We start from the raw sequence: 13,430 nt of genomic DNA on the forward strand, positions 1-13,430 counted from the left end.
TTTTTCTTTTTCTTTTTTTTACTGGTTATGGTGGGGATTTACTAGATCTAGAGCTAGGGTTTGTTTTTCAGAAGATTGAAGTGAGAAGATGCTTTTTCTTTTTCCATTTTTCTTTGCATTCGTGTGATATAGTTTCTGCTTCTCAGAAGATTTCAGTATTTGGTAGTTGTAGTGTTTAGGGCTTGAGATATGTTGTTTTTGTTCTTCGATTCATTGCAGTTTTCTTGATTTTGTATTGTTTTAGGGCTTGAGATCTGTTTCAGTGGTTCCAAAGGCGTTTCAATTCGTTTCTATTGATATTTTTTCCCTTTTTCATTAAGATTTGCTAGATCTAGAGAGAGGGTCTTCATTTCGGAAGATTAAAATGAGAAAATGGTTTTTCTTTGTGGAATGAAATGGATCATGTTTGTTATTTTCATTATGGGACGTCTGAATATCTTAGGATACATTTGATCCATTGATATAAATGGAAAATATTGATTGGTTATTGTTTTAGTGTTGTTGCCAATTTTCACTATTGTAAGCCTACTTGAGCAGCTGGAACAAATCTACCAAACGGAAGCCTTAGAAGCTCCCCAACTTGCCCACTCTCCACTCATTGGGTGGGCCGACATTTGTAAGAAGACAACTGGTGGTTTAAACCAGTCCTACCAACACCCTGTGTCACGCCCCGAAATTCGAGTACAGAGTGTGCACCCTCAGACCCGAGTTTCGGCCCATGACACGTACACTGAGTGTACTAATTTCATTCAATTATACAATTATTCATTTACCTACTAGCTCTACCGTAGATTTACATTCCATTCATACTCAACAACATCTCAAAAATAAGAAACGATCATTTATTCTAATAATTAATCATAAACATAACTAAGGACCCTTTCAATTGGGATTTTATGAAATGAAATAAACATGTCCAACAACTTGAAAGAATTAATTTACAATCTAAGAAAATTAAATATAATTAAAGTAAAAATATCATGACTAGTCTAAGGCTGCAACTTCTTCTTTTGTTAAGTAGGGTCACGTGTCCCTTAAGTCTTTTCTGGCTTGACCACATATTCCTATTTTTGAGCCACCGGCCCACCCTCATTCACATTTGTACGGTTTTTCCATCAATAAAAAAATATAAGCTGGGCAGGCTTAGTGATATAACCCAGCATGGTTCATAATCATAATAATTAAAATAATGTAAAAATACATGTACAAAGATATGAATGTAAAATGGGGTATGAATGCATCAGATAGGGTGATTGTCCATCTGCTTGGGTTGGAAGTCGTCAACCCGCATCCACCCGTTGGGTAGGCTTCCACCTTTCGGTAGGCTTGGGCATAGCCCGCATCTGGTAACGCTCTACCAGGATCGACATTTCTTCTAGGGAGGGCCCCTAGGATCGACCATGCATTATGCAATGCAATGAATGAGGGATGATATGTAAATGCATATTTTTCATATTTGGCATAGTTGTCTCGATTAAAATATTCACATATAAATTTATCGTACAATTATCATATCAAAATATTCAAACCAGTAAATCAATCAAACAATCACAATGATTTATTTTAATTTTAATGAATTATGAGACAAGTTGGGTTACTCACCTGAGTTTGGTAGTATTGAATCTACAATGTAATTATGTTGGTTTGAATTCAGAAATCCTACCAGTTATATCAACAACATTATTATTCATATGTTTTTATTACATGGTGGGGCCCACCTCTGATTAACATCCTAGGTGGCCAGATCCAAAATAATCGAATAATTAAAATTTTTATTCTATTTTTTCTCCTTTTTAAGATTATAAAATTGAATGATAATTACTTGATCGAGGTGGTCCATCGGATGGTCAGATCATTCAAATTCTTGAGGTATTATCATGTTTTGCCTCTACACATTAACTGGATAGTGTGGATTTAACCACACATACACCGATGGCCCATATCGACCTTCTACGCCAAGTGATACCAACACTTGCGCAAAAATCTAAGATTCCTTTATTAAACACTTTTAGATCTAACTAATGTGGCCTATCTGATTGTTAGATTGATCTAAAAATTATGGCCCTTGTATATTTTGGCCTTAAGGATCATATGATCCGTACAGATCTATCTTAGCACAATCAGATTCCATCCATTTAATTTATTCCTAAAATATTACTAATTAGACCAAAATCATTAAAACATCACTTTATTAAAATTGACTCTACACACCTATACAATGATGGTGTGGATGATCCACGCCATCTATTGTATAGATCAAGAAGAAATTAACAACATAATAAAAAGTTAAAAAGATCTAACGATTAGAACTTACTTGATCGAGCCTTCTTAGAATTTCTTCTTCCTTTTACTTTAGGGCTTCCTATCTCTCTCTCTTTTTTTTTTTTAATGCAGAAACCTTCCGTATCCCTTTTAAAGAAAATTCTGATAAGATAGAATGAGCACATCCTTCCTTATCCTGAATTTGAATTTTTTTATGATATTTAATAAAAAATTTATTATTACCACTTCAAGAATCGATCCCTATACCTCTTTCTCAACTAAGAATTTCGCTACCAACTCAACTATTGACTTGTTTTTATTTTTTATTTAAAAATAAAATCTTTAAATATTTAATTTAGTTTTTTAATAATGTACCAAAATTTAGGGTTGTTACATTCTACCCCCTTAAAATAAAATCTCGTCCTCGAGATTTAGAAACTAACATTTCAATTTTTATTTTATTTTATTTTTTTTTACTTTTTGTTTTTAGTGGCATTGGTCACACTTATATTATGGATGGTTTTAGACATTGGATTGGTCTTTTAGTTTTCGTAGTAGTGAATTTATAAATATGTAAAATTTTGTCAAAAACTAAGGTTTATAAAAGATTCAAAATTTCAGATAGTGAGGGCTGTGTAGAGATAAATATTTTTTTTTTCTAGTTAAAAATAAAATTTAGTTTTTAAAAATTTTAAAATTTTATTTTCTTAATTATTTTCTTTTGAACTTGATTTATTAATCTACGATGTAGCCTTTGAATCACCTTAATTGGACTCGTACTTAATTAGTTATGAGTTTCTCAAATCAGGTGATTTTCATTATTTAACAAAATATAAGGAGCAATTTTTTTTCTTTTTAATATTATGGGCTCTTAGGTTGGGTTTCTAAGTTTCAGACACCATAACAATCAATGATCTTATGTATTGCATCACTCAAATAACCAATAAAATATTTTAAATTTGGACTCACAGACACAATGTTATTCACAGAATTTTAACATTCGAATCAAAAGTCAAAATGACTTGAAATTTGAAAAAAATGTCATTAACTATATGATAAAAAAAGAAAAAAAATTCATATTAAAATTATTACTTTTACTATTTTTTTTATCGCTGCTAATGTTGAAAAATGCTGCTGTCCAACAGTATTTTTTATCGTTTACAGCCAGTGCTTAAATGTTTATAATTTCTTTACAATTCAAATCATCATAAAATTTTATGGAGTTGTCTAAGGGTATTTATATGACTATATATATATATATATATATATATATATATATATATATATATATATATATATATATATATATATATATATATTCAGAATATCAAAAAGATATGAATTATCTAGTTTGATCAGGGATACTAAACTGGTCTAGATTTTCACTCTATAATGTTGAAATTTATTAGAAAATTAAAAATAATTTAACCATACCTTGAAATTTAGGGAAGACATTGTCCTATACTTGAAAAAAATTCTAGTGAGTTTGATATTTATTTATTTATTTATTCTTTTTGTTCTTAACATATTTTTTTTCCACCAAATATGGACTTATGATCCTATAAGAAGGAATTTTTAAAATTTAGTAAAGATTATAGTTTTTTTTTTTAATACTTAATATATTTTTTTCTTTAAATGAAGTACTTCAAATAAAAAAAATATTTATTTAACCAAAGATAATTATTAAAATGAAAAATTCTATTAATTCAAATCTATAGAAAGTCAGTATGGACAAATTGATTTTCGGTTTGATGACTGTTGTTTATATTACATTTTATTATACTATAAAATTTCAGATTAGGTTAAAAATTTATATGGAGATCTTATTATAAGTTTACTATCTCTGTAAAATCTTAGTTAAAAATTCTAACTGTAAAAATTTTTAGAATTCCTGCAGTCAGTTCTGTCCAGAATTTGATAATTTATGACCAGCCCGTACTAATTCACTGGATCAGTATATTTACTATAAGATTTAAATTTTATTATTATTTTTATCTTAATATTGACTTGTCTATCTTCGATCAGGCTTTTGAATCGCCTCAATCGGAGTAGTACTTTTATAGCTATGAATTTTATAAATTGGGTAATTCTTGCTGCCCATTGCTGTCCAGCATAATTTTATGAATTAAAATATCTTTAAAATTCATTTTCATTATATTAATCCATCTTAATCTAAATTATATTCAAATAAAAGTATAGAGAATCTAAATTCTTATTTCTACGTTCAGCAAAAATTAATACGAACTTAGTTTTTTTTTTTTTTTTTTTTTGAATCACCACCATTAGAATTATATTTTTTTTTATAGTTACGATTTTTACAATTAGAGTGACTACTGTTGTCCATTTCTGTATAGCAGGATTTTGAGAATTTTAATGTTTTTAATAAAGTTTTATGGTTCAAATAATATTAAATTACAATATAGAAAAACATCCTAACGTTGTTTTATATATTCATATTTTTTTTAAAAATAATATATCAATGAATATGGAACATTTATTTATTTATTATTATTATTTTCTACGTTTTTTTTTTCTAATACACAATAATTAAATAGGGAATCCTAAGTGTACAATTTCTAATTAAAAGGAATATACTAATTATGTATGTATATGGGATCATAACTTACAGGTCACACTAAATTTGGAACGAGCATCGCTCTGATACCATTCTGTCACGCCTCGAAATTCGAGTACAGAGTGTGCACCCTCAGACCCGAGTTTCGGCCCATGACACGTACACTGAGTGTACTAATTTCATTCAATTATACAATTATTCATTTACCTACTAGCTCTACCGTAGATTTACATTCCATTCATCCTCAACAACATCTCAAAAATAAGAAACGATCATTTATTACAATAATTAATCATAAACATAACTAAGGACCCTTTCAATTGGGATCTTATGAAATGAAATAAACATGTCCAACAACTTGAAAGAATTAATTTACAATCTAAGAAAATTAAATATAATTAAAGTAAAAATATCATGACTAGTCTAAGGCTGCAACTTCTTCTTTTGTCAAGTAGGGTCACGTGTCCCTTAAGTCCTTTCTGGCTTGATCACATATTCCTATTTTTGAGCCACCGGCCCACCCTCATTCACATCTGTATGGTTTTTCCATCAATAAAAAATATAAGTTGGCCAGGCTTAGTGATATAACCCAGCATGGTTCATAATCATAATAATTAAAATAATGTAAAAATACATGTACAAAGATATGAATGTAAAATGGGGTATGAATGCATCAGATAGGGTGATCGTCCATCTGCTTGGGTTGGAAGTCGTCAACCCGCATCCACCCGTTGGGTAGGCTTCCACCTTTCGGTAGGCTTGGGCATAGCCCGCATCTGGTAACGCTCTACCAGGATCGACATTTCTTCTAAGGAGGGCCCCTAGGATCGACCATGCATTATGCAATGCAATGAATGAGGGATGATATGTAAATGCATATTTTTCATATTTGGCATAGTTGTCTCGATTAAAATATTCACATATAAATTTATCGTATAATTATCATATCAAAATATTCAAACCAGTAAATCAATCAAACAATCACAATGATTTATTTTAATTTTAATGAATTATGAGACAAGTTGGGTTACTCACCTGAGTCTGGTAGTGTAGAATCCACAGGGTAATTATGTTGGTTTGAATTCAGAAATCCTACCAGTTATATCAACAACATTATTATTCATATGTTTTTATTACATGGTGGGGCCCACCTCTGATTAACATCCTAGGTGGCCAGATCCAAAATAATCAAATAATTAAAATTTTCATTCTATTTTTTTTCTCATTTTTAAGATTATAAAATTGAATGATAATTACTTGATCGGGGTGGTCCATCGGATGGTCAGATCATTCAGATTCTTGAGGTATTATCATGTTTTGCCTCTACACATTAGATGGATGGTGTGGATTTAACCACACATACACCGATGGCCCATCTCGACCTTCTACGCCAAGTGATACCAACACTTGTGCAAAAATCTAAGATTCCTTTATTAAACACTTTTAGATCTAACTAATGTGGCCTATCTGATTGTTAGATTGATCTAAAAATTATGACCCTTGTATATTTTGGCCTTAAGGATCATATGATCCGTACAGATCTATCTTAGCACAATCAGATTCCATCCATTTAATTTATTCCTAAAATATTACTAATTAGACCAAAATCATAAAAACATCACTTTATTAAAATTGACTCTATACACCTATACAATGATGGTGTGGATGATCCACGCCATCCATTGTATAGATCAAGAAGAAATTAATAACATAATAAAAAGTTAAAAAGATCTAACGATTAGAACTTACCTGATCAAGCCTTCTTAAAATTTCCTCTTCCTTTTACTTTAGGGCTTCCTATCTCTTTTTTTTTTTTTTTTCCTTAATGGAGAAACTTTCCGTATCCCTTTTAAAGAAAATTCTGATAAGATAGAATGAGCACATCCTTCCTTATCCTGAATTTGAATTTTTTTATGATATTTAATAAAAAATTTATTATTACCACTTCAAGAATCGATCCCTAAACCTCTTTCTCAACTAAGAATTTCGCTACCAACTTAACTATTGACTTGTTTTTTTTTTTTAATTTAAAAATAAAATCTTTAAATATTTAATTTAGTTTTTTAATAATGTACCAAAATTTAGGGTTGTTACACCCTGATTGGATGTGCACAGCGGGACTAACCTGTTTTTAGCTCCAGCTGATACTTATGGTAGGGCCTGCCTTATGCATAGCTCAGATCTATGCTATATATGTATGATAGGTAGGCATGTGAGCTGGGTTACACATGAAGTTCACATGCATTTGGTCGTAGGTGATCATTCCGCTTTTATGCACTCATGTAAACTCAAGGATTTAAATCAGAATTTCTGAGTGCAACTTACCTGGGGACTGAAACCCGTATGACTTGCCTGTATGGGTTTTTTTCTGTCTTCTCAGTCTTGTACTGATCGGTGACTCAATTTATTGTGGACTGAAACCCATATAACTCAGATGATACCAAGTCATTCCGGACAATATTTAAAACCCTGGTATCTATACACTACTAAACCTTTTTGCATTACTGTATAACTATATGCATATCACAGATATTTGGTTGCGAAGGTTGCTGTGCCTACCATATTGTGTCCTTGTGTGTGTAGGCTCAATCAGATGGGTTTGTGAAAGAACGGGCAATGCTTTAGGCGCCTAGTATTTCAGTTTTAGGAAGCTGACAAGTTAAGTCTTTTATCTGATTTCTAAATGCTTTGTGCAATTCAATGCCTTCAGGTTCTTGCACAGGTGAAATTGTGGAATTCTGCATTAAGGCTTGGTTCCTCACAGCACATGGATTTGGGCTACTAGACTGAATCTCATGGAGGGGAATTCTCATACCTTCATGCCATGATGAGCGAGTCATGTTTAATTTATAGTGGTCGTGGAAGTGATAAGTTCTCATATCAGGCCCCATTGACATGCCTTTATCCACCATCTAGTACTTTGTGGATGCATCTCTCCCTCCAGTCCTTAGACATTGGAAGTTCCTTTTTGCTCAATGAAAAGATTGATGTTTGACTGTTTCTTAAGAAGAAAGGATATTCAACTAATGATAGCGCAAGTTAAAAGAGTTGGGAATCAAATACAAGTTCTCTCACTTCTCCATCCCGATGTTGCTCTTGTTAGAAGGTGGGATTAACCCCCCGCTCTCTCTCTCTCTCTCTCTCTCTCTCTCTCTCTCTCTCTCTCTCGTGTACACACAAACTGATAACAAAACACACTCATCATTCTTTCTTTGTAGGCTGCCTTTTGAATGATAGAGACAGAGCAATGTCTATGGGTTTGGAGTTTTGCTGCTGGAGCTCTTAACTGGGCTGAAACCTTTTGACAGGTCTGGCATCTCACCCTTGAGTTTCGTTTAATACATTCATGTTTATGAATTGGCTTCTGTATATATGTTCCAACCCATTTATTATCTTTCATTGCATTTGGTGTTTTCTTTCTTTTTTCTTTTTAAGACCATTCCATCTTTCCTTATTGCTTTCCTGAGTTAATAATCATATCTTGAGTGCTTAATCCTTTAATCCTCTTTTTCTTTTTCTTTTTTCTTTTTTCTTTTTTTTCTTTTTCTTTTTTCTTTTTCTTTTTTCTGTGATGCCAGTGCAGCCTTGCTTTTTATTTGTCTCAACATTTGATTCTCTATTTTTATTTTATTTTATTTTTTTTCTATGATGCCAGTACCTGCCTGCTCAGTTTATTACTCAAAAAACTCCCTTTCAAATTCAGGTTACTGAAATCAACCAAGATTCCAAACCCCGCCCGTCTTCAACCTTAGTTGCAGGATCCTTGTAATAGGTGCCGCTCCCGCTTCGAGTCATGCTTCGGACTCGTGTTCATGTCCCACTTCCTAGACATTTATACTTGATAACATTTGCGGACAGACGCTTTCCTGCTCTTACATCTGAATCTGTTGTCTCGCTTGCCTCACGCTTCATGCAACCATATTTCCGCCACGCCACCAGTCTATGAAAAGATACTCTTGCTTGGTCTTGCTTAATTATATTCAGAAAGTTCAAAAAATTGTACTGGATGCATTTATAGAAATCATAATACTCGCAAAGTACAAATGGTTGAAGTTGCCATCAGTGAAAGTCTAACCGGTCTTTGATATGGAGGAATGTTATAAACGTTGATGGTCAATGTTATGTTGAATGTAATTTGAGAATGTGTTCCCAAACTTATATTTGATTCCTTTCCTTGTGTGTGCTTGCATTTCTTGCAGTTTTTGGTACTTGGGTCACTTGATTTCACATAATAGTTATCTCTTCTCCTTTTGTTTGTTAAGAGATTCATGTTAAACAAAACTTGAGCAATTCCTTCATGAATATCCTGTCTCAGTTCAGGAAGACTACAATGCCTTTTATACACTGTCATGATTTGCATCCATATACATATTCTCAAATACCAATATCATGACATGTATTACCTTATAGGTGCATGTTGATGGGAAATGGATGATTGATGAGCTTTTAATTTTCCATTTATATATTTTTCAGATTTTTTGATAATTTAAGAAAATCAGAAAATCTTACAATTTGTGGTACGGTAGCGATTTTGAGAACATTGTGCTATTCGTAAGTGATGGACCACAGTGGAAAAGGCTATGAATTTCACATGGCAACTTTAAGAGAGATGGGAGTTCTTAATTTATGGGATTCTCAAGAGTCGAGAGCTCCTATAATATAAAGAATCAATACTCATTAGGCATGCATATGTTATTATGTAAATTAATGAAAACATCTAGTACATGGGAGTCCAACCAATCAATACTCATCAACTTCAGTGTGATGTTGGGTGATTTTACAGCGAGCTATATATGGTAGTGTTTGATTGACCTTTTGAAAAAAAAAGGTTGTGTTTGTATGGAGGAAATGTCATGTGTTCAACCCTGCAATACAGGTGGGATCCTACTCTTGGATTATCCAGTCAATCTGATTGTTAGACTATTTTCCTATGTTAGCCAAGTATGCATATGGGTGTCAAGTATTACAAGGATCAGTTTGGCAGATCCTCAAAATGCAAATTCTCAGTAGACGATCACAACAAAGATTGGTAACTACTTACAAACAAGTATGGCCATGTTACAAGCATCTGACTCCATACTCTTTTTTGCTTTTTAAGTCATTGAGTTTGGGTCGTTTTCTTCACCTTAACTGTGTAAGCCTGTGATTGAAGGGTTAGGAACTTGTAATCTGTAAGAATTCCAGGTCATCCTTCATCCATTGCAGGTCCTATCACATCAAGGAGTTCGTAATGATAAAAATCAGTCCTTGATGTTCAGAATCCTGTCTCATCAAAATCTATAACTCCGAGTCCTTTTCAAATCTTTGAATGTGAACTTACCGTTTTCATGTGCTAGGTAGGAGGAAGGCATGTCGGTCAATCCAACTTTCAATGTGTCAGTTATATTTGGTAAACGTGATGAGGTACTGTGACCACATATCTGCTGTTGTATTTTCTTGTTTTTGGGACAAAAAGATCTTGATACTTGTAAAACCATGATGCTTGCAGCCGATGCTGCTAGCATGCGCATGCCAACTGATCGAGCTCATAAGGTACACTTTTGTGCTTGATTTTATTTAAATAAATTCCAAATGGTGGAGAGCAAGGTTTCAAGACTCCAGGACTCGGACTGACTCATTCAGTCCCGAGTGAAGTTGTGATTCATGTGTCAAGGTGTGGTTCAGAAGAGTTGGGCCGAGTCACTTCTATTTTCAGTTTGACTCCTGGTGTTGAACTGGAGCTGAAACTGAGTTGAGTCGACTTGGATGAGTCACATCCGACTCGGTCGAGTATTGATGCATGGTGAAGGCTGAATTGGAGGATTGAAATTTCGGTAGACGGCAAAAGTTACCATACCACCCACATGATCCTTCCTAGAAAAAGGAAAGTGAGTTGAACATGGACAAAGAATGCTGTGAGGCTGAAATGGTAAATATCTAAGGTGAGATAGTCCTGATCGACTCATTAAAAGGAAAATTAAGGTAAGAGTTTGTATGTACCTCATGGTTAGCTTCTTCCAAGGCCTGCATAATGACCTTGGGATTTTGAAGGAGCATGGGAAATGCTACTCATGCCGAGCAATCTAGCATATTCCACTAGAAAACATGGTTGAGATGCGAACATTCTTGTTTTAACTGTGCTTTTCTACTAGCACATCCTGGTGGTCGTGTATCCTAATGGAGTCCTGAATACCGTCTGCTGCAGGTTTAAGGAAATGTGGAAGATACCAATCGAAAATGAGCGCGGTCTGAAGGAAATGTGGAAGATACCAATGGAGTTGCACATGCTAAAGGAAATGTGGAAGATAACTTTGGGAAAAGGAATGGAAGCATCAAAACCCATTCAAGACACTAACCCTGAGGATTCCTCTAACCATGGTACTTCAGAAAAGAAAAAATCTTTGACTATTCAATTAGTGAAGTGTTTTAGTTAACTTTTAAAAACGCATTGCTCAAATCATGTATTAGTCAGTTTGATTTTGTTTTTGATAGTGCATTGCTCTCATAAACATGATTTGAATGTCTTTTAGATTTGTCTGTTAGGGCGAATGCACATAAATGGTGTTTTAGGGAAGTACAAATTTTTTATGTTTGGAATTCGGATGATACATCTGATTTTGATGTATAGACTTACCTTCTCAAATAGGTTGGTTGGTTTAGGGCGTTGGAGTAATGGTATATCTAATTTTGGATGTGCGCGTTGATTAGGCAATTAATTTCTATTATTGATGATTCTTAAAATTTATAAGAAATGCCAAAAACCGTCGGTGAATGGCCGTCGGCGATGATTTTTTCCGTCGAAAACGCCAACGGTTTAAATCCGTCGGTGAGTAACACTGACGCCCCCTTTTCCGACGGACTGCCCGACAGCTTTCATTGCCGACGGTTTTTAGCTGTTGGCGTTGCCCTATTTTTTGGTAGTAAGGAAAATGGATCTTCTTGATCAAGGTCTAAATCTAATGGCAAGGGCAAATGTAAGTTGAAGTGCTAGAACTATGGAATGTCTAAACACTTGAAGAAAGATTGTAAGAATCTTAAGGCAAGAAAAGAAAACTTGGAGGATTCTTCTAAGGAGGCCAACACTGTTGTGTCTGATGAAGGTACTAGTGAGTAAGCAGATAACTATTCTTTCTGATCATGAGGCTGAAGCTGTAAGGAGATGAAAAGAAAGATTTTTTGGGTTTTTGAAGACACCTTGCCATTAGGGAGAGCCTTGCTGAGATTTATGGCTAGCTCCTCTTTGCTGTTTAAGTCGATTGCCCTGCATGATGTGGGGCAGAAGGAGATGGCAGGACTAGGCTCCTTCAAGAGAAACCTCAGTACACGCAACAAAAATCAAGGGAGGAAAGAGAGGAAGATCAAATGGGGAGTCTTCACATCTCAGGGATTCCTGCCCACAGAGGAAGGAGTAGCTACAGCCTCTTCGTGGGGAATATCCCCTTCGATTGCACTATTGAAGACCTTAAGGAAATTTTTAGTAGATATGGAAAGTAATTGACGCATTCATCCCCTGTTTTTCATATTCCAAGCAGTTGTAAGGATATGCCTTAATTTGTCCGTTTCCTGTATGAACATGAAGCTAGGGCAGCCATGAGAGTCCTAGATGGAAAGATAATATATGGCAGGATTGTTTCTGTTAAGGAAGCAAGACCTAGGTCCATCCCAGCTAGCAAAATCGCTCAAGTTGCAAAGGCTAAGATATTAGCGCCTATCCCAAAGGGAAAAATGTATGCAGGTGTGGTTAAACGTTCTTGTAACACCCCGGTTCCCGAAACCCGAGTGTTAACCTTTAAGATACCCGAATTTAGCATACATTATTTTTTTTATTTTTTATTTTATCAGAGTTAACAATTTTAGTGGAATAAAAACAATTCGAGTATAAGAGGGAGTCCAAATATACATAGCCAAGTATTCGAGTGGTTACCCGAAAACTTATACAAACCAACATCTTAACTTATTACAAAACATGACAATATAAATCTAAACACAAATGAAATTAGGAATAGAAGGTCGCAAGATCGTTTGGCTCCTCCTATTCCACATAATCATCGCCAGGCGCATCCTCTATGTATCCTGCACACTGGATATGGTTTGATAGCGTCAAAGGCTATCGCAGTGAGGTATAACTCCTAAGATTTATCATATCATCAAGATAATTAAGCATAGTTACCATAGACAATGTATAACAATTATTACACAATGATTATCATGGAAATCAGATAAGGTTCATCGAATACACATTCATTAAATAAATTTCACAAAGATAATCTTGTATAAATGCATGGATGCATGCACATGCTCATAGACCTGGGGATGCACATCCAGCTGGTAAAAAGTTGCCTAAGGAGAACTAGCCACCCGGAGAAGTACACAAAGGTATGGCCAAGGAGAACTATCTACTTAGAAAAGACCATATAATATAGATCGCTCGAGGAGAATTAGTCACTCAGAAAAGTACACAAAAGTACGCCTAAGGAGAACTAACCACCCAGAAAAGACCATGAAATATGGATCGCCTAAGGAGAATTAGTCACCTAGAAAAGTACACAAAGGTATGCCAAAGGAGAACTATTCACCCGAAAACACCATGTAATACAGATCGCCCAAGGAGACT

At 34.2% G+C, this 13,430-nt stretch overlaps 1 protein-coding gene across 16 annotated transcripts; it reads left to right on the plus strand.

Annotated features, from left to right (window-relative positions):
• The first annotated feature begins 7,565 nt into the window (after positions 1–7,565).
• LOC131221750 (uncharacterized) lies at positions 7,566–11,357 on the plus strand. 16 transcript variants are annotated; one of them, XR_009159578.1, is made up of 6 exons: positions 7,566–7,943; positions 8,056–8,145; positions 8,541–9,866; positions 10,174–10,240; positions 10,326–10,369; positions 11,022–11,357. XR_009159578.1 is itself a non-coding variant. In XM_058217061.1 (6 exons), exons 3-6 carry the CDS (start codon positions 9,768–9,770, stop codon positions 11,248–11,250), a joined length of 435 nt encoding a protein of 144 aa, XP_058073044.1. In that variant the 5' UTR covers positions 7,566–7,943; positions 8,056–8,145; positions 9,714–9,767; the 3' UTR covers positions 11,251–11,357. The 16 variants fall into 16 exon arrangements, 1 of the variants encoding a protein (XP_058073044.1); XM_058217061.1 differs by having other exon boundaries at positions 9,714–9,866; positions 10,178–10,240; XR_009159577.1 differs by lacking the exon at positions 8,541–9,866.
• Positions 11,358–13,430: the final 2,073 nt, after the last annotated feature.

Source organism: Magnolia sinica, chromosome 12 (assembly GCF_029962835.1).
Source record: "Magnolia sinica isolate HGM2019 chromosome 12, MsV1, whole genome shotgun sequence".
Lineage (NCBI taxonomy): Eukaryota > Viridiplantae > Streptophyta > Magnoliopsida > Magnoliales > Magnoliaceae > Magnolia > Magnolia sinica.